The sequence below is a fragment of the Salvelinus namaycush genome, chromosome 1 (genome assembly GCF_016432855.1).
Source record: "Salvelinus namaycush isolate Seneca chromosome 1, SaNama_1.0, whole genome shotgun sequence".
Classification (NCBI taxonomy): Eukaryota; Metazoa; Chordata; class Actinopteri; order Salmoniformes; family Salmonidae; genus Salvelinus; species Salvelinus namaycush.
In genome coordinates this window covers 76720546-76743087 of record NC_052307.1, presented here as the reverse complement: position 1 = coordinate 76743087, position 22542 = coordinate 76720546, and the positions used below count along the sequence as shown (strand labels likewise).

The window sequence follows — 22542 nt, the reverse complement described above, 5'->3', positions numbered from 1 at the left end:
GGCTCCTCCAGGGACTGTTAAGTTGGGCTCACATCTCTGCCTTATCAAACCCTCTGCTTACAATAACACAACACTACCATAACCACAACAATATGGAGAGTGAACTGAGTGACCTGGCAGACACAGGAGCCATTATGTGCCCACTGTAACAATGCTGCAGCAGAGCATAACAGGCCCATTATGGCGTGTTCTCTCTCTCCCCAGTCATCGTTGTACAGAGGCCCGGCCCGGCCGGCATAGAGCGTGGCTCTCTCTGCAGGTCTAGAGCTCTGGGGCCAGTAACATTTTTGAGCGGCTGCAGTGCATTGGCAATTCCCCATTTTACACTGCAACTACGGAAAATAAGGGAACTACCTCAGCCAACAGCCCAACCGGGATGCGGCCTTGATGTCTTTCTGGAGAGAGGCGAGGCAGATAGAGAGACAGAAAGACAGAAAAAGAGAAAGAGCGGGTGGCATTGTTTCAGTCCTGGCCTGGGACAGACGCCCACACACATCCACAACCTCATTCAGAGTCATAGACTATTTTTATTCCTTTGACATATGTGAACATTTGGACAAAGCATTAATGTAAGCAATACTCAACAATGGCACTTGCTGGCTATGGCCAGTGACTGGGAGCAGAACATAATCTAATTTGGACGGCCAAACCCATGTATGCCAGGGATTTACATTGCAGCCAAAAAGCCTTGGTTGGCAATTTCCAAGACAGCAGTCGAAAAGCAGCAGAAAATTGCTTCCAGGGCTGCAGACCAGACAAGATTATATTCAAAGTCTTTGTGAGGGCTTTGCCTGAATAGGACCTCGGCACACACACAAACACACACACACATACACACACACACACACACACACACACAGATTAGAGCGAGAAGAGCATTTCTACTACTTGCAAAAGGTTAGGAGTCAGGACTTTGTGGAACACCAGCAAAGCTCCATTTGAATATGTTCGGCTCTGAGGTGTACGACATGGGAAAGAGAATATTGTACTCATCAATAATGTAGGGAGGATGGGGTGTCAGGGGGACAGGGGCAGTTCAATAGGTTAATACACTGGCCTTTCACCCTTTGATTCCAGTTTGGGAGATGTCAGCAGAGGAATATATTGTATCTCTACACACAGCCTCCAGTGAACAGCGGGTACCACCAAGACCAAGACAAGAGCTATGGGAATATCAACCAAGACAAGAGCTATGGGAATATCACCAATCTGTGACACCTGAATCAGTGACTCTGTAGCCTGTTTTCTCCTGTATCGCAGTTCATACAGTATAGGACAAACTATGAAATCTTCAACCTGCAGATGAATACACCCAATCCTAACAGTTTTACCAGTTCTAGCTAGCTATGCTAATAGCAGGAGACAATTCCAGGAGTTGCAAATGGATCCTGTTGTATTTGACTGTACACATTCTCAGTTGTTTTAGATAAAAGCATCCACTGAGCAAATAAATAATGGAACAAAGTAATTGCCCTCTACAGACAATAATACCTTTAGATAAATATTTCAAAAAGGAACATTTTGAGCCTTGGAAAAGCTTTTATTGTACTGATGGGATATAGTAAAAAAGGACAAATAGAAAACAGTAAAGCATGAATATTTTACATTACCTCAACAAGAAGGTAGATGACTAGTGAACTGTAGAATTAAAGGACGTCTTCCACCTCAAAGGGCAGTAGTAAGGAGAGAGAGATGAGGAGGAACGAGAGAGAGAGATGAGAGGACGAAGAAAGAGACGAGAGAGAAAGAGAAAGATAAGAGAGAGAGAAGAGATGGAAAGAGAGAGTAAGAAGGGCCATATGGAGGGATCCCAGTAATAGGGGTGAGAGAGGAGGAAGGGATGCATTGTGCTCCATGGACACACTTTGTATTAAAAGATGAATTGATCCATCTGTAAGCAGCACTTAGCCCCACTCTCCGGCTGGGTCGTTACACTGGGATAAATCAATATTTAATATCCCCCTCCAACAGCCACACTAGATGATTTTAACCTCTGCTTAATCCCATTTATGTTTCCAGAATCTTCATGTAAGCGTTCACTGTGATAAACTTCCAAACAGCCGACCGGGAGCACAGCTATTAAAGAGCACACAGTATTTATGTCAGGTGAGGCGCTTGGCTGAAATATTAATATTCTGAAACTGACCAAAGTGAAAGCTTTTATCTGGGCCGTCCGGGCCTGTGCAGACTGTCGGCTTGTATCAGGGGAAGGGAAGGCCACTCCGTGCTGTGCCGCGCCAGGCCTGCCCCCCTCCCCCCCCCTCCCTACCTCCTTCCTAACCCTCCCTCCCTACCTCTGTTTTTACTGTGCCACACTGTGATGATCACTCTACTGGTTCACTTGTTAGAGTGTGTCCCAGCACTAAGCACACACACCATCCTGATAGGGACAGTGTCACTGGAACTGTCTTTATCTGCCTTTGGTCTAGGGATGGAGCCAAGCATGGCTACAGAAGACTGATCATATTCACTATCACATTGACCTGAGAGTTTCACATTGGAGTGTCTCTTTGGTATGACTGAGACAGCATGAAGAGCTGCTCCTCAGTCCCTCTCTAAGCACAAAAAATAGTTCCAAAAGGGTTCTCGGCTGTCCCCATAGGACAAACTTTTCTGGTTCCAGGTAGAACCCTCTGTGGAAAAATTCAAGATAGCACCTTTTTTTCTAAGAGTGCAGGCGAGATAGTGCCAAGGGTTTCATGCTAACTCATTAGAGATGCAGCTACTTCTCCTAAACATAGCTGTGCCTCTGGTAAGCTGTCCTCTGACAGACCCAGGTGGGAGGATGGAGAGAGAGGCCAGGCACACGAAGGCTGACTGACATCCCAAAAGAAGGAGTCTTTGTGGTGTGTACGGTTACCTAGGGCAACACGATAACCCCAAAATACCAGTCATATTTTCAAACTGATAGCCCACCTATTTATAATTTATTGTTCTTGGCTGTGTACTGTCAATGCTGTGATCTTGAACCACAAGCCTCCGCAGTCTTACCTCGCTGTTACATTGACTCTTACATTGCACTGACTCTATGCACACACAATGGACTCTACCCACACACCCACACATACTAACACTGACATTTTTATTCTTTATCTTTAACTCTGCATTGTTGGAAAAGGACCCGTAAATAAGCATTTCACTGTTAGTCTACACTCTCTGTCCATCTCTCTGTCTCTCTCTGTCAGTCTCTCTCTCTGTCTCTCTCTCTGTCTCTCTCTCCTCAGACTGAGTACACAGACTGAAAGGGGTGGAGCAGAGGTGAGGAGTGATTGACAGCGTCAGCCACAAACGCCCCTCCCTGTTATAAATACACACAGCTCACCTGAGAGGATTGTTTAAACACAGGCTGAATAGACAGGCTCATAATGCAGTCGAGACAAAAACGAAAGCAAACAAAAGAGGGGCAGAGAAAAGCGGTAACCTCTACCTGCTAAGAACAATGGAGGGGTAGGTGTTTGCTGCCTGTTGAAAACGGTTCCTTTCAGGGCATTGTTCACACGCTGCATTCATATCATGTAGCAGCAGATTCTGGAGTCAGGGAGGTAGAGAACGCTACAGGGCTGTCCCACAGACACACAGACAGACACACAGACAGACACAGACAGTGACTGAGTGGAAACGGGAGATGGGAGTGTTAACGTTACTCTACGGGCCTCAGACTCACCCACTTAGTGGAGAACCAACAAAGACAGAGACACTGAGGAAGCGTAACTAGCTAACAGGAACAGTTATGATGGCGGGGTGTTAAGGTGTACAACCATAAAAAATTGTAGTTTGAATTTCCTTTTATAACGACACAACCCTGTGAGATGGGACTGAACTTTAAATACAAAAACAATACAAATGGTTTTATTGTCTGGTGACATGGCAAGACAAGTTGATCCCACTGAGTTGTTAAACTATTGGTCATGTCCCTTGACTTGACACACTTCAGTCTGAGCTCACTGCATTCCCACCTGTGTAGACACAGATTTACCCCTAAAACTAAATTAAAGAAGAAATCAAAATAGATATTCGTAGATGTTTTTACATATACATTGACCTAGTTGAATGTGTTGGTTAAAAGTGTCAGGTGTTGAAATATTAATGAAGCTCCGCTCCCAGTTCCTGCCTGCTCCTCACAGCCAACTGGCAATATGGCACCAATCAGAGGGAGGTGGATGTTGTTTTCTCTCCTTGATTGACTCATCGCTTGAAGATATTTTAAAAGGGAATCCCGGGGAGGGGAGTGTGTGTGCTCCTGGTACAAAGCGCCCCTGTCCCATGTCGAGGGACGGAGAGGGCCGTATGTCTGCTTTAATTGGGCAGAGACATCAGAGTGTTAACCCGCACCGGGCAGCACCATGGTCCGTTCCTCTATCACCAACATCAACACACACGCATGCAAACACCATAATGCACGCACACACACACACACACACACACACACACACACACACACACACACACACACACACACACACACACACACACACACACACACACACACACACACACACACACACACACACACACAGCCATGCCAATGTCAATCAAAACCACTACTCTGGACCAGCATTAAAGACATACATTGGTCTGAAGAATTATATCTAAAAAAGAAAATAGCGGAAATCACTTTACTAGTTATGGTTTTGGGCTACTCACAATGTACTCAGTGAACCAGCTCTGTTGGTGTGGAAAAAAGAGGGAGGGAAGGAGAAAAGAGAGACAGAGAGAGAAGAGTGAATAAACAGAAAGCAACATATAGGAAGATAAATGGAAGAGAGGAGAAAAGGAATGAGAGAGAATGAGACAGAGAGCTGGATGGACAGACAGACGGACGGAGGGGGCAGGGATTCTGACCTTGTCAGCCCTGCTGCAGTTGTTGAGGCCCATGCCTGTGAGGGCAGAGAGCTTGGCCTCCATGCCCTGCTGGTGGTGCTGCAGCTGCTCTCTCTGGATCTGTTCTCTCATCTTCCTGGCCTCCTGGATGGCCTTCATCACCGCGTCCTGGTCCCCGAACAGCGCTGTGGAGTTCAGGCTGGACAGGATGTCTGGGGAGGGAGCGTCACGCCCAGTTAACCCACACACAGTAGATACACTTACACACTATTCATTTTGATTCACAGTGAATGAGCCCACTGACAGGTGTTGATCATCCTATGTGGAGAATCAAGCCTTGTAGGAGGTCCTCTTCCTTTTTTCCCGTCAGGGTGTGTGTGTGTGCGTGTGTGTGCATGCGTGCGTGCATGTGTGTGCTGCCTGCATCTGTGTACGGGTGGGTCTGTTTTAAAGACAGCGAGAGGCAGTAGACCGAGTCTGTCGACCTTCTTTGTGTAATTAACATCTCAAAGTTAGGTGAGGAGGGATGGCAGTTAAAGACACAGAAATAGAATAAAACAAACATGGGGTTCAAACCCCCAGTCTGAACGGAACAGCGGAAATGCAGGCGCTTTAATGAAAGACTGCATTTAATAACAGTTAGCAAACGCTGAGTAGAAAGGCTTAACATGAGAGGGATGGTGAAACGTGAGACCTCTTAAAAACAAATAATGTGTTACAACATCCGCAGCTCTAAATTGCATGGTTTTTAATACCAAGGTTCCACCGAGATTAAGAGTTGCAATTGTGTCAACAGTTTTGTCTACATAGAGATAAACGTCATTAACTTTTGGTTCATCCAGATAAAAAAAGGGCAACATTCAAAGCCATTTTTACAACTTGACAGTGTGAAATACTATATGTTCAACTCCCATTATCTAAACACAGAAAATAAAACCAACAAAATATCTAGCTTCGATCCTATATCACTGTTATGGAAATATAATGATCTTTCTATGTGATCGAGGGGGTGCCAACTTCAAAACAGATTCAATCAGTATGTATTGACTATTGGAGATGGAGCCGGAGGTGAGATGCAGAGTGTGGCCAGTTCTTACCCAGAGAAGACCCACGGCCCATGCCTCCGAGGGGACTGGGGATGCCGCTCTTGGACAGGCTGTTGGGGCTGGTCTTGCTGCCTGTGAACAGGCTGTGTGTGGGGGACGTGGGGGACTTGACCAGCTCTGCCGTCTTGGGCCGGGCGGACAGGTTGAGAGGCTGCGTTCCCTCCTCCTTGTGGAGATGGGGTAAGGGAGAGGAGTGGAAGAGAGAGAGAGGAGAGAGAGTGGAAGAGAGAGAGAGATAGATAGGGAGAAACAGCGGGAGAGAGAGGAGACAGATGTGAATAAGGGCTCCTCCTATTGGAGGATGTGTGGGCTCCCAGACAACAGTCTGCTTCTGGCTAATTACTAGCGCTCCTATCTGACCGTCCACTACTTCCCCCTCTCCCTTCCCCTTCTCTCCTCTCCCCCGCTTTTCCGCTCCTCTCCCCTTCTCTCCCCTCCTCTCCTCATTCATCTGCTGGCACCGTGCCATCATGGCCGTCCTCACAGTTGCTCAGCACCTTTGTTCACACTAATTAAATCCGATTTTGCCTCTCTGTACATCTTCATCTGTTCTCCCTCTTCTCTGGTCTAAGAATGAATAATAACCACATTACAGAGATACATGGTGATGATTAAAGATGGTTGTAAGTAAGAGTCATCAAACGTCAGTTGCATTATCTAATTCATTAAGTTGTTTTCCAATTTCCTTTCTCATTTGCGGATACTGGTGTTAGTCATTTGTTTCATGTAATACTGCATCCGACAGTGTGTAATAAAATGTATAACTGGTTTAGAATGCATTCTTTGTAAAGTTGGGTGAGTTAATGTGAGATGTCAGGTCACAGGAGGACATGTCTGCTGGGCTGGTTGCAGTACAGCACAGAGCAGCAGTAAGGTGTGATTGAGGCTGATGGTGATCTGTGGTGTTCTCCAGGCCAGTGTCTAGGAGCTCTTGGAGAGGATACCAGCTACCTGACTGGATGGTACTGTAGGTATTACACACGTACCAATGGAGGAAAGTACCTGGGTGGGTCAAGTATAGCTCTACTGCCTCCTTATGTATCTCTCTAGTGAAGCCTCTTCGCTGAGATTAGTCTGTATGCTGTTGTTAACAGTCTTTTTTAAAGCCCAAGTGTCTCCTTGTCCAAACATATGGCTGGCTCAGACAGACTGCCTCAAGGCCTTGTTATTGCTGTGCCAATAACAGTTTGTCATCCAATGAAGCCAAAAGCTGACAAACAAAACTAACAGCAATCTAATTCTAACTAAGGATGAATACAGATGGGGCTTTGGGGACATATGTACTTTACATTAGTGTTTAATTATTGATAGTTCAAGCTCACAAGCGTAGTGTTTAGAAGTATAATAAATACCCATAGAGTCCATTCAGAACAGCAACTCAATGTCACAATATCTGAGTGAAAAGACCTGTAGGATCTGTGTAGTGCCTCTTATCTAACAAACAGCCTTGATGACATAGATCCTATAAAGTGACAGGGTTTAGGAGACAGCTTGATACAGGCCCATGGATGAGCTCCCAGGAGGCTGTGTGCCTGGGGTCATGGGGGAGGTGTGGTGGGGTTGTGGGGGAGGCCGTGTTTAGCTCCAGAGCTTGCATGCCGAAGAGAATACCAGAGAGAGAGAGAGAGAGAGAGCTGCCCTACTGTACCATTCAATGACATGATTTTTCCAAATGGAGGCATGTTTCTGATTATGGCCTTGCATGGTGAGAGGATGATGTATCTACTCTATGCTCCATACGGAGGTCTGGTGGATCCAGGCCATGCAGTAGCAGACCCTGCTCTCGGGTTTATTTACAAGACAATAAGAGTCATCAATCCTTCTGATCCCTTCACTTTTTAAACTGCATTTACATACGAGTGATTCTCTCTCTGTTCTAATGGTTTTGTTCCGTCATAATAAAAAAGGTTCTGCTGTTCCTTGTGATCTGAAACCATGTGTTCAACAAATTCTCTCACTTAGAGCGTCCACAGCCATAGCAACCATGTCCACAGAGTTCTGGTTGAGAGAGAGCGGGCCTTGTTAAAGGCCCACAGATTGATGTGGACATGGACAAGTTTGGCCCAGTATTAGCACAGAACACAGAACAGCAGCACCACTACCATTACTACCACTCATTTTCTGAGTTATCAGCAGGCTGGGTCAAGAACCACTCCAGCACTTAGGTGGTGGGCTGTAGGTGGGTGAAGTAAGGGGTGAGATGCGGGGCCTACCTTGACTTGAGTGATAGGGCTGGAGGATCTCTTGTCGTTCTTCAGGCCGGAGGGGGAGATGGGCCCGCTGTTGTTGGGAGGCTGGGGGAGTGGCGGCATCTTGGCTCCAGGAGAGACCTGCATGCTGGCAAGCTGGGCGGCATACAGTTGCTGTAGAGAGGAGAGGGAGGAAACCCACAAGGCATTAACATCCAAAGCCAGACACCATTCAAAGCTTTTTCTCTTTCTCTCTTTTCCTCTCTTTCTCTCTCTGTCTCTCTGTCTCTTTTTCTGTCTCTCTCCTTCACGTCTTCCTCTCTTTCCATGCCTGGCAGAGAACCTCCATCAAAGGTCTTTACTGTATATCAAAGCTTGAATCCAGGGAGAGACAGCAGCCTTAAAAACCACACAGCCATGGCTCTCATTCAGCACACTTGGAGCGCTCGTTTTCCACTCATCACAGAGAGAAGTTTTCAGACTCAACAGGAGAGAGACTGTTCTGATTTCCCTCCACAGTAGAGAGGTTTCTGTTGGGCTTTCTGGCCTGTAATAGGACACTACTAGACAGCCACCTGAGCTGGCCCTCTATACGCCTGCCATCCCACACTGTTAGAAAACCAAACCCAGTTGGACTCTCATCACAGAACACATTAAATGCATACATTATTAAGGCTGCACAAAGACCATTGATGTCATCATGCTTATTTTCCTTGGCGATAAATCAGTAACCAGTGGTGACTTACCACTCAGACGTGTGGTTTTGATGACTGGCTAGGTGTTTAATGACAATCACGTTTCCAAACAGAAAAGGGGTTGAACTCTGTATAATATTATATATGTCTACTGCTGTCCTGATTATCTGGCAGGCGCTTAGTGAACGGGTTATTATGGATACTGATAAGGCTTTTGAAAACATATTTAAAATAACAGTTGTCAGACACACATCACAGAAAAGGGTTTTGGGTCAAAAAATCTCACAATACAATAAACGTCATCATTTAAATAAACTTTAGATATAAGGAAGACAGATTGTCTATCATTGATGAAAGCTGGAGGCTTTAGTGATGCCTGTTAAAACTTCTAGATACTATGAACTAGAGGTCGACCGATTATGATACCGATGATACCGATACCGATTATTGGAGGACCAAAAAAAGCCGATACCGATTAATCAGACGATTTTTTATATATATTTGAAATAATGACAATTACAACAATACTGAATAAACAATGAACACTTTTATTTTAACTTAATATAATACATAAATAAAATCTATTTAGTCTCAAATAAATAATAAACTTGATCAATTTGGTTTAAATAATGCAAAAACACAGTGTTGAAGAAGAAAGTAAAAGTGCAATATGTGCCATGTAAAAAAGCTGACGTTTAAGGTCCTTGTTCAGAACATAAGAAAGCTGGTGGTTAAATTTTCCCAGTTCTTCAATATTCCCAGTTAAGAAGTTTTAGGTTGTAGTTATTATAGGATTTATGATGCGTCGACTATTTCTCTCTATACCATTTGTATTTCATATACCTTTGACTATTGGATGTTCTAATAGGACTTTAGTATTGCCAGGCTAATCTCAGGAGTTGATAGGCTTGAAGTCATAAACAGCACTGTGCTTCAAGCATTGCTAAGAGCTGCTGGCAAACGCAGTAAAGTTTGAATGAATGCTTATGAGCCTGCAGCTGCCTACCACCACTCAGTCAGACTGCTCTATCAAATATCAAATCATATACTTAATTATAATATAATAAACACACAGAAATACGAGCCTTTGGCCATTAATATGGTCAAATCTGGAAACTATCATTTTTGAAAACAAAACATTTTTATTCTTAGTGAAATACGGAACAGTTCAGTATTTTATCTAACGGGTGGCATCCATCAGTCTAAATATTCCTGTTACATTGCACAACCTTCAATGTTATGCCATAATTATGTAAAATTCTGGCAAATTAGTTCGCAACGAGCCAGGCAGCCCAAACTGTTGCATATACCCTGACTCTGCTTGCACTGAACGCAAGAGAAGTGACACAATTTCCCTAGTTAATATTGCCTACTAACATGAATTTCTTTTAACTAAATATGCAGGTTTAAAAATATATACTTCTGTGTATTGATTTTAAGAAAGGCATTGATGTTTATGGTTAGGTACATTTGTGCAACGATTGTGCTTTTTTGCGAATGCGCTTTTCTAAAATCATCACCTGTTTGGCTAAGTTGAAGTAGGCTGTGATTCGATGATAAATTAACAGGCACCGCATGGATTATATGCAACGCAGGACAAGCTAGTTAACTAGTAATATCATCAACCACGTGTAGTTAACTAGTGATTATGCGAAGATTGATTGTTTTTTATAAGATAAGTTTAATGCTAGCTAGCAACTTACCTTGGCTCCTTGCTGCACTTGCGTAACAGGTGGTCAGCCTGCCATGTTGACAGCGCTACTGTTTGCTTCAGGCTATTATTGATTGGCCACCAGGTAAGTGGTTAAATTGGCTTTTGTCCCTTGCTGTAAGTGGCAGGGGTCTGTCAACTAGGACTCCTGTCTCAGAGTGAGGGCTAGGTAGTGTACAATATGTACAATCTCTCACAGCTCCACACCAGACAGACACCACCTCATCACTCTCTGACAAGCCTTTCTGGCTCAGAGTAGGTAAGCCGCTCTGTTTCTATGTTATTCAAACGGATGGCGTTGTCAAGGAGAATTTACTTTCTGTTCGGTATGACCAATCAGCATGCCCCGTCTCATTTCCTGGTTTGCCGGGGCCCCATACAGACTCCATTTGTGTGGATGGAAAATGTGCCACAACCCTGGTGGCCTGTGTGCCCCACCCTTTGACTAAAGCCAAACAAAGCACTTTGTGTCCTGCTCACATATCTCCAGATATAAACATGTATACTCTCCTGGACCAAACTTTATCGCCGCCACATACACGGCACACAAAAGGTTCATTCTTCTGGGGGACCCGAGGCAAACAACAGCACATGGGCAGCGGAAATGACCGACTGATTATGTTCCCACAATGATAGCGCTGCCCCCGCCTCACACACAAACAGCCTTTTGTCTTCAAGGGGCCACAGAAATGGACACAACTCTACCCCCCACCCCAAATCCATCTCACTAACACAACGTTGAGTTAGTTTGAGCATTTTGGGTTAGGGTGACATAGTTGAGTTAGTTTGAGCATTTTGGGTTAGGGTGACATAGTTGAGTTAGTTTGAGCATTTTGGGTTAGGGTGACATAGCTGAGTTAGTTTGAGCATTTTGGGTTAGGGTGACATAGCTGAGTTAGTTTGAGCATTTTGGGTTAGGGTGACATAGTTGAGTTAGTTTGAGCATTTTGGGTTAGGGTGACATAGCTGAGTTAGTTTGAGCATTTTGGGTTAGGGTGACATAGTTGAGTTAGTTTGAGCATTTTGGGTTAGGGTGACATAGTTGAGTTAGTTTGAGCATTTTGGGTTAGGGTGACATAGTTGAGTTAGTTTGAGCATTTTGGGTTAGGGTGACATAGTTGTTTGCGGAGGAGTTGAGCTGCCTGACTATGTCTCTAGGCTACACGTGAGGCTCCAGTCTGTGTAGGAGCGGAGCGGAAGCCAAGTCTGTTGGACAGATGTTTGTTAACAGAGCTGTAGATGGGCAAAGCCCCTGACCTCGAGTGGGAAGAACTTTATTGTTCCGGAAAAAGAGCATAATTGGGTTTTGCTTCAAATTAGAGGCAGTCAGCCTGGCTTTTGTGAGGCCTGATTAGCAGGACGTAGCCATGGGGTGAGGAGCTGCAGCTCTACCCAGCACAGGCAGACTCCAGGAGGTAAGAAACAATAAACACAATCAGGAGAGCAGGAAGACATGCAGGAGGGAGGTGTGACACGACACACAGTCCACCACTAACTAAACCATGCACAACTAAACCATGCACCGCTCAAGGACAGAGAGGAGGTAGGGCAGCGGAGGGCTGCCACGTCTCCAATGCATTTCAGCCTAGTTGTGTAAAAATGTACGTGTTAACTAGCCGTGTACTAGGTGAAACAGAGGGGTGTAAGTTTGAGGGAGAGAGAGGGAGAGGGGGAGACAGGAGACAGCCTCTGGCTGACCTGACTGACTGACTAACACTGTCTCTGGCCAGACACATGTTCCAGTCCCCTAACTGAAGGACATCTGCCTTCCTGCCTGGCTCACAGAGGTCTCTCCCGGTAGGCCCACACACATACTCCCTTCCCCACGCCCCACGCCATCTTGCAGGGCTGCCACGGCAGAAGGTGCCTGTTGGTAATGAGGGTCACACTGAAAGTCAATGGTAAGACAGGGATCAGGGGCTGGGGACTGGGAAGAGCTGGCTTGGTGCCCCAGGTCCACTATGGCCAGCATGCAGCAAGTGGAGTCCTGAGTGGTCTCTGCTCTCTGCAACTCATCATCAGCAGTAGTGGTTTCACCCTGCTCTATCCTATTGCCACAAAAACAAACTACTCTCAAGCACTAAAACGCTTGACTTCACTGTCCTTACCAATTAAAATGGAAATGGCTATTGAGGGTAGGAATATGCCAGAGTGTTTGTGTTGAGTGAGTGTATGTGAGAGAGAGAGAGAGAGAGAGAGAGAGAGAGAGAGAGAGAGAGAGAGAGAGAGAGAGAGAGAGAGAGAGAGAGGAAAAGAGAGAGGAAAAGAGAGAGAGAGAGCAAATGGGGGTGAATAATGACTACTTTTAACACAACAAGTTATGTCTATGATAAATGTCATGTTTTGGTTTCAGTGCTATACTATAAATCGTTGGGGCTGGTAAAGTTTCCTGTTTTTCTGGATGTTTGACATTATACTCCCTCAGCCCTCACCCCTCCCCCATGGCTCTGCTGGGCAGGCAGGCACAGAGGTCCTGCTGCCTGGGTTCTCCTGGGGATGATGCTATTTCTGCCAGAACACAGAAACATGAACGAAAACTGAACAAAGCCTCTGTGTTGACTCCTACAGTATCCCCTTCCTCACAGAAAACAGTTAAAACACACACACTTACAAACACACACACACACCCTTCCTGCGACCCCGTCCCTCCCTCCTTCTCTCCCTCCTTCCCTTCCTCCCTCCCCCCATCTCTCCCAGAAGAGCAGAGCACATCTCAGCGAGCATGGATTCCAAATGAGCGCGCCAGGCCCAAGGTCAGCTTGTTAGCCTCTAGTAATTAAAAACAAGCCCTCTGGAGGCGGCAGAGGTTAAACGAGGAGGTTCACTTTTCTGCCTGCGACAACATTATACTGAGATTACACACTCCACTGATGATGGACATCTCAGCACATGTCCAGACCATGCTCCCAGCATATTAGACTCAACTGAGGCTATTTAGATATAGTATAGGGCATATATATAAAAGGCAATAGATCAATTACCCTTTTTTATGAATAAGGAAAACTCATTATTTTGCCTCTTGGATAAATCAGTCCATTCGGGACAAAATAATGATTGTCAATCACAATTAATTAGATTTGTGTTGTTTCAGCCTGGTATTCGTTAAGTTTCCACACTTTTAATTTGGTGTTAAACGAAAAGGAAAAGTAACAAGTAGAGAGGAGCATTGATAACAGGCAGAGTAAGTTCTGTACGTCACCTCTGCAATTTGTGAACTTGGGGCAGAGGAGGGAGAGCGAGGAGGATGTGGAGTGGGCTTTGGGGGGAAAACAGGGAGGGAAAAAAACATTTCTCAGAAAAACAAGCTGTAGAATCTTGTTTGGTCTTAAAGAGAAGGGCAGGGCCAAAGCTCAGTGACAGATGCTGTAAAATACAGTGGCAGATTTGGACAGCCTTCCTGCTCCCAGCCATTATGGTGCATTACACACTTACAACAACTGAGGCCTCAGATTCAACTCAGTTTGATGCAAAAGACACACTGAAAAACATCTCTGCAGAATATAAATGACTGAAAGAAAACATGGCTATTCTATACATCACGGCATTGTGAGTGTGATGTCTGTCCGCTGTTTGAGGCAGTGGGTGTTCTCTCTCTCTCTCTCTGTCATTCTCTCTCTCAGTCACCTCTGCCTTGCCTTTGCTGAGCAGTAGGGTGGACATGAGGGCATTAATCATGCTCCAGTGCACCCCGCCGTTTAAAAGGCAACGCAGCGCCAGCCCCGTTTGCCACAAGGCTTGTACAGGCTCATTGCCCAGGGCGACCAGGCAGGCTGACCCAGGCCAGACCCAGATGTCAGGAGCGGAGGCAGGCGTCCTGGTGCACTGTGCCGATGCTTTCCAGTATGGCCCAACATCTGTCTCATCTGCTGGCACCCAACCTGCTCCCCTGCTCTACCCCTCCTCCTTCTCTCCTTCTCTCTCTTTCCAGCCTGCCTCACTCTAATACACACACACAAATGCACACACACTCTCAACAACACAATCCTTCTCATCTTGGATCTAACTATCCTAGTCTAGCACTGTGTGGGTTCTCCAGGCCCAAAGCTCCTAGTCATCAGTCAGGCCCCTGAGCCAGCCCTCACATTCAGCGCCTCTCACTGCATTATCCACACTGTCTGTCCATCTGTCCCTCTGTTCACTAAAGAGCCTATCCAGCTGCTCACCTAGCCATCCCATTAGCTCTCCTCCTCTCCACACACAGCTAGCACTGCTGCACTGCTCTGTGTTACCTTCAAAGACCACACTGCTCTCTTCTCCTCTCCTCACAAACAGAGAACCAGCTGCTCTCTCTCACTCTCTCTCACTCTCTCTCTTTCTCTCTCTCTCTCTGTCTGTCTGTCTGTCTGTCTGTCTGTCTGTCTGTCTGTCTGTCTGTCTGTCTGTCTGTCTGTCTGTCTGTCTGTCTGTCTGTCTGTCTGTCTGTCTGTCTGTCTGTCTGTCTGTCTGTCTGTCTGTCTGTCTGTCTGTCTGTCTGTCTGTCTGTCTGTCTGTCTGTCTGTCTGTCTGTCTGTCTGTCTCAGTTCTTCTCTCTCTTTAAACTCAAAGTGAAAAGTGCTTCACTTGTTGTTGGTGATGGCAGAGGCCCCAGTCTCTCCACACATCCGGAGTACACATGCATTTGCCTCCAAACAAAAGATAATACCAGGTTTCCTGCTCTCCCTCTCTGTCTGGGAGTCTTTGAGACTCTGAGTCCTCCCTGTCACTCCAGCCGTCTCAGCCACTGAGTGCCCTCCACACGCTTCTCTCTCTGCTCAGATCTGGTCTGGTTGTCATTGTAGCACGTGGGCTGCTGCTTTTCATGTGTTTATGACAGCGAGGCTGGAGAAGGTTTAGCATGGGACCTGAGTGATACCATTTCCACTGTGATGGATGGTAATTGCAGTGTAAAGTCACCACTCAAGCAATTTAACATCCAATATTTTAAAGCTTAAGGATGTGGCGGCCTGTGTAATTTGGGGAAGAAAAGGAGCAGGAGTGACACACAGAAAGAGCATAAGAAAAGACATGAGAGAAAGAAAGAGGGTAATATACAAAGTAGGAGATGGAGGAGAAAGCAGGGAGATATAGATGAGAGAAAGGGATAGAGCGAGACTGAGGGGCAGAGAGAGATAGGGAGTAAAATTTGAGATTTGACAGAGTGAAAGCAGAGGCTCCTATTTGCTGCTCTCTCTGATCCTCTATAAAGAGGACACAGATGTTCCACTTTATCCAAAGATGATTTCTCTAAAACTGCTTAAACCCCAAGTCTGGCTCCAATGATAAAAAACAGTCCTGTCTAAAGTTCCCTCTCCTGTTTATCACCCTGGTAAAAGGGCCCAACAATGTATCAGGCCTACATCAGCTTTAAGGAAATTGTTTTTCAGAGGGCAATTTATGGGAGAGGGGATAGTGTATAAACAACAAATTAAGTGCAACTCCAAATAGAAAATTAATTTGTGAAATTTAAGGAAATTATTTTCTTGTTGTGTCCGCTCAATTGAATATAGTGGGTGGCGGGACACATCGGGGGTACAATCTGAGCACAATTTCCCCTATTAGGTGAGATGTGTCAGTTGTAATCAGGCCAGGACAGTCCAGGATGGAGCTATTGTTTCCTGCTTGTCCTGAGCTCATCCCAGGCCAGAGTGGACCCTAATGAAGAGGGGCACTCAGTCGGAGGGATAGTTTACACACCTTCTCTCCTGTGACTCGTAGACGAGGGCCAATCTGTCAGGGAAGCATTGAGTGAAATTGCCCTGTGTACTGAAAATGCCTGGCGACAGTCTCTCCCTGCCAGCCACCATGGCCACGCCATCCCACCCTGTATTGACAAGCAAATTACACTCTCCAACACTCAAACGCACCGACCAAGATTCATTTACATCCATCAGCCCTATAAACCTTTGTTACCTTGGTTTTTTATGCCTGGAGAGAAAGGGCAGAGAGGAGGGGGAGTGAGAGGATCCTCCACGCAGGGCCCAGACTGTTATGACAGTGGAAATTGTGAGCGGGTGCGTGGCCAACATTAAGACTGACAGAGCGGCTAGCATTCCTGACTGGATGGCTGAGCACATTACTGCTGCTGCATTGTGGGAATTAATTCCTCCAATAAGATACTTTTTTAAGGTTCATATATTTCACAATCTAAACTGAGTAAATTGGTGAAAATTATACCTTGCCAGGCTGCTGACAGGGAGTGATATTTTAATTAGAGAGGCATGCTGAGCCAATGACATGCAGGGGGAGGGTCCTCAGCCCAGGAAGTTGAAGGGGTTGCTGAGTCTCAGTGCTTCCTGTCTGGTGATGTGTGAAAACCAAACTTAGTGATATGGTCATTACTGATGATCACACCCAGAACACACACACTTCTGTCTGGCTGATCCTCCACACAATCTCCTCAGCAATTAGCAGCACAGATGCTTTGTTAAAAGATTAGCATGTAGAATAAGAGCCTACACAGACTAGGAGAGACATCAGAAATACACTGGGGGAAAAAACATGATAACCCACTGGACACAGACATCAGTTGAACGTCTAGTTTTGATTTACATTTGGTTGAGTTGTCAACTAATGTGAATTCAGTGTGAAATAAACAAAAAATGTCACCAAATGTTAGGTTAAAAGTTGGGTGAAAAAAATACCAAATGACCTTACGTTGATTACTTTTTTCAAATCCAATCAGTTTTCCACATTGATTAAACGTCATTTCCCAGTAGAAACTAACATCATAATGTGATGCTTCCTGTTCTTAGATGCACCGCTCAAATTAGTTGTCCTCTCACTGACAAGGAGCCACAGTGTAAGCCAGACAACTGCCGGACAAAGTGTCTCCTCATATCCTCTCACCACAAATGACACATCTACTCTTTGTATCTCTGTTGTTCTGGTTGACTAAAATAACATATTGTCTGCTTCTTTTGTCCTGATGTGACTTGTGTGACACACACAGAGCTCCTGTTGTGTTCTCTCTTGGCATCTCCCTCTGTTTCACTGGTAGACTTGTGGGAGATGGGCGGCGGAAGCTAACACTATTATCACTATGCGAGGAGAGAGTGAACTTAACTTAATCACTTCCATCTCTGCCTTCATATTCTGTTTTAATCATCCTGTCCCCCAGCGCTTTGTAGAAGAAGTGATAGGAGTCACATGGTTAGCTTGTTGATCCCAGCACTAGAGAAAAGGGCATGTTTGACTTGCCTTGCTGTTTTAAGGGAGACTCTATGCAGGGTAAATAGCAGCCGGCAGCCGGAATATACCACAGGCGGACAGGCTTCAATTAATAGGAATGCACCTCTTTTTGTTTACTGTGTTCTCTAAAGGTCAGCCAAGTCATGGTCTTGGAGGCTCTGTTTTCGCCCATTCCCAGGGTTAAATACGTTATCAGAATTAATGGCTGAAGCCCCCTCCTCACCCCAGCCTAACCTTCAGATATATGGCTAGCCCATCTGACCTAGAACACAACTATAAATAGACACTCAGTAGGCCTAGACTGTGCTAACCTCAAGCTTTCTCTATGATACGCAAACAGAGAGTAACACACACACACACACACACACACACACACACTCACAGACACACACGCAAGAAGAACATGAGCAGACTCATCCCACACCTTCCACGTTCCTGATTGTTCTTCCCATGGCTGCATGGCTCGCTGCGTGATAAAGCAGGGCTCTCCAGCTCCAACTGCAAGCATTGTTAGAACTTGCCAAGGCTCATTAATGCTGAGAGCGATAAGCTCTGAAGGACAAATTGTGCTCATGTATCAGCAAGAAGAAAAAGTTACAAGACACTTTCCTCTCAGCCTTCCCCTCCTCCTAGTCCTGTCTCCCTCTGGTTTTGTTTTTCTTCATGTCTAATTGCTATCAACAGCTTATCACTGGTGTTGACAAAACAGCGGCCACAAAAAGCAGGCGCTTGGAGAGCTGTTTTTAATTCTTTCGCTCTCCTTTCTCCTTTGTTTCAAAGGCAGAACATTAAAGTCTACTGACGATCCTTATTCAAGTAGTTTCAGATAGCCTTAAATATTTATGGTTACACAGTTTCAAAAGATATCCTCAATCTTCATACTTCACAGAACTGCAAAGGGCGCTTTGATAATTTCTTAAGCAAGCAGGCAGGAGTAATAGCATTAGTGTAATTGTACAGAGGGTTTCGCTGCTTCCCATAGCCATTCTGTGTAGTGGTTATGTAAATAGAACTCAGAGAAAGTAACCTGGGGAATACATATTGTCAATTTGGATAGAAAGAACATGCTCGGGCCTGGAGAGGAGCCGGATAGTAATAGTGATAATAATTATAACGGTAATGACTATGAAGATGGAACCCAGATAATTATCTTTATTAAACAGTATAGCCTGGGGTTAGCCCCTGACCCCAGTTCAGCTCTAACAGCTTCATGTGAACGCTCCTGCAGGGCTTTGGAGCTTATCCCAGCATTCTCTCCTTCTGTTCAGGAATCAAGCTCTCTCTCTCTCCCTCTCTCTCTTTCTCTCTCTCTCTCTCTCTCTCTCCCTCTCTCTCTCTCACGCTCTCTCTCACGCTCTCTCTCGCTCTCTCTCTCTCCCTCTCTCTCTCTCCCTCTCTCTCTCTCTCTCTCTCACGCTCTCTCTCGCTCTCCTGCTCTCTCGCTCTCTCCCGGTCTCCCGCTCTCCCGATTACATTTAGACTGCACACCCCTCTGGCTGCACACAACACATACAGCTTTAGGTCATACAGTGTAATGCAGGAACATCAGAGGTCTGTATTTAACTTTCCTAATACAGTAAATAGTCTCTGTATGATAGATTCTACAGGAGGTGATTAAGGTAACTGGAGTGATTTTCATTCCCTCTAATAACTATTATCATCCTAACTCCCATCTCTGGTGGAGCTATGGGGTTAAATCCTCTATAAAACATGGTAAACTGCATGTGTAAGGTGATAAGCTTGTAGGAGCTAGGGCCTCCAGGATTATTTAGTGTGCAGCTCATTACTTAGCATACAGCTGCTTAGCCGTTATTCTGCCCTGGGCTTGGCAGGCGTCCTGAGCAGCATTCTTTGTCGTAGCACATACCTGAAGCTGGAGGGGGCTGAGTCCTGACGCTGTCGCAGCTGCCATTGTGGATGGAATGAACTGCACCGGGTAGTTATCACCTGTCGGGGGGAGAGAACAATGTGCACAGGTTGAGACAATGAGCTAAGGGAGCCGGGCCCACAGCAGCCAGGCATGTGCCAACACAGTCCCTGGGCCCTCCTCTCCCTCTCCTCTCCTCCTCTGGGCCCTCGGCTACTGGCCCAAACATCTGCACCAACAAAAGGCTCAGCTGGGCCGACTGGAGCAGCATTACTCAGGAACGTATCCCTCCTCACCACCCCCCTCCTCAAACTCCCACTCCATGCTCTCCATCTCCACGCTGGAAACCAACAGGCACTATGAAAGGTGTGTGTGTGTGTGTGTGTTAAATATCTGTGTGATTATAAGTGATTACACAGAGGAAGTAGCATGTTCTCTCAGGCATTTGCTATTGTTTGACACAACATTGTTTGTTTGGCAGTGAGAGTTTTGGCAGACAAGAGGGAACAGTGCTTTAAGAAACGAGTTAGAACAAGTGTGTTGTTACAATAACACGGTTAACAAATACAATTTTTATCTTGGTATCACATCAATCTAACCAGTATGAACTACTATTTTTATATAATTTTTTATTTTATTGCTTTACAGTGCCTTGGCAAGCTGTCAGTGAGTTTGAAGGACAGGTATGTAGTAGGTGGAGTCTATATGATTGATGTTGTGGGAGCGTTGAGTGTGTCACTCAGTACCAGAAGCCTTTACACTCAGCCCAGTGTGTTCAGACAGACAGACAGACAGACAGACAGACAGACAGACAGACAGACAGACAGACAGACAGACAGACAGACAGACAGACAGACAGACAGACAGACAGACAGACAGACAGACAGACAGACAGACAGACAGACAGACAGACAGACAGACAGAACAACCCCAGTGAGACGGGCCAGGCCAGTAGTGTAGCCTACTGGCGTGAGGGGAGTGGAGAGGAGAGCGGAGAAGGGAGGGGAGAGGGGAGCGGAGAGGGGAGTGGGGAGTGGGGGTTGATTGAAGCATGCGTACTGAGGGGGAATTGGCCCTAGTTCAGACCCCACTTCCGCCTGTCACTTCATATAGAGCCATTAAGCCACAGGCATGAGGTACATGTCTATACATTGTCTTTTGTGGAAGACACATTTCAGTTGAATGCATTCAGTTGTACTGACTAGGTATCCCCCTTTCCCTTTCCCCTTTTCTTCCTTCACCCTCACTTTGCAATCTTGTACAGCACAGCACATTGTGATACAGCCGGGAAATTCAATCCCCATTTAAGGCAGGGGCAAATAAAATCAGGCCAGTGAAGTGATTTCAAATTGTCTCGTAGGAGGGGTGCGGTGTGGGTCGTTACTACCCGCATGGCCTTTTTTTCTCTTAATGCATAAGTATGCCATCCCTCTCTCTGTGCAGAGAAGGAGTGGGGGAGTTCTGCGTGACTTCAGGGGGGGCTCAATGACAAGTCATGTGAAACCAGGGAGGAAGTCATGTGAAACCAGGGAGGGGTCAGCTGCCAAGAGAGGACACCCCCGGCACTGTACTGGGGGGTCTGGAGGGAGGTCTCAGGGGGGTCTAGAGGGTCCAGGGTTGTATGCAGACTCCAGTAGACTGGGCGTGCTGCCAGCCTGGTGTCAGTAATGAAAGAGAACCAGGGTTTCAAAGTGTGCTGCTGTCCTGAGGACGGTTGATCCCATGGTCAGGCCTGGGTGATGGATCTCTAGGAGGGTTAAACAGGGGTGGGGGCAGATGATGCCATGGCTGTGTCAGAGCTGGGTACATAACTCTGGCACGCTATGGATCGGGTGTTTGTTGTCACTCCTGGAACTGCTGAGGGATGAGATGGATGGATTCCCTTCATCATGACAAGTCGGCTGCCGGAGCCCTGATGCAGCACAGTGACCACTGTGATCCAAACAGGATCTCTCATCCACAGTGAACCAAGCTCAAGGGTGATTTATGTCCTGTCAGAGCTTACATACAGACGGTCCTCCATAGGAATCAACCAGTAATTTACCTCTGATATGGTCAGTACTACCAACAAGACCAGTATCAAAGACATTCCCTGTCCAACAAGACAGATGGGGCCAACGAGCCGCTACCTGTTCAACATCATAATGCTATAGAGAAAGTGAAAGCAGAGACAGACAGGAGCTGCTGAATAATGTTTAAAGGTCTCTGTCTGTGATGGTAATGTTGGAGAGAGAGGCTCATCTCATCCTGCATTCCTTTCTCAGCCAGGTGTCATGCTGAAAAACGGGCCCAATTAAGTGGAGTTGTGTGGAACTGAGCGGCATCGGGCCCTGACCCTCTTTATCGTTGAGCACCCTCATATCTAGTGCAGGGCCCTCCAGCTGCCTGGAGCCTGGGCTTGAGGACACCACAGCCTGAGAGCCTGGGCTCAACACTAATGAAAAGGAGTGGGTAGGACCATAGAGCAGGGCCTGATGCAGGAGAAGGGAAAAGCCTCTCTCTAACAGAGCTCTTCACAACTGGGCACCTGATGCCAAGGGCAATGTAAAATATTCTGTCAGAATACTAGAGTTCTTTGAAAACAAGTGGCTCTGGAATGAATGTTCAATTACTAACTCTATGCCCTATTTCACTTTCTCTGTTTGAAGTGCTAACAATGTCTCTATCCAGCTAAACAAGGTGGTGAGAAAGTTGGTGCTGAACAACAATAGAAGGCCTAACACTTGTGAGCATGAATGGCTGACACAGATTCCATGGAGATCTAATGCAGCTACTGTATTCAGTCACAAGTGGGACAAGTCCATCAGTTATTGTGCGCCGGCGGAAACATAAATGCGGCAGCAGTCATTCCAGCTGGATGTCTATGTGTGTCCTCATCATAGCATAGGGACCCAATGACCATGGAGTCATTCTGCAGGATCATTAGACTACTATCAGAGTGAATGTCTCTGTGTCCATGTAAACAGAGCGAGCTGGCGTCTATTTG

At 46.0% G+C, this 22542-nt stretch overlaps 1 protein-coding gene across 1 annotated transcript in view; it reads right to left on the bottom strand.

Annotated features, from left to right (window-relative positions):
* Positions 1-22542, bottom strand: part of LOC120049221 (transcription factor SOX-6-like) — a 202846-nt gene that overhangs the window by 29295 nt on the left and 151009 nt on the right. The window contains exons 10-13 of the mRNA XM_038995460.1: positions 19557-19636; positions 8141-8290; positions 5919-6093; positions 4843-5033 (exon numbers count right to left, since the gene is read on the bottom strand). Of these exons, the coding sequence (XP_038851388.1) occupies positions 4843-5033; positions 5919-6093; positions 8141-8290; positions 19557-19636 (596 nt within the window). The remainder of the gene's footprint in view (positions 1-4842; positions 5034-5918; positions 6094-8140; positions 8291-19556; positions 19637-22542) is intronic.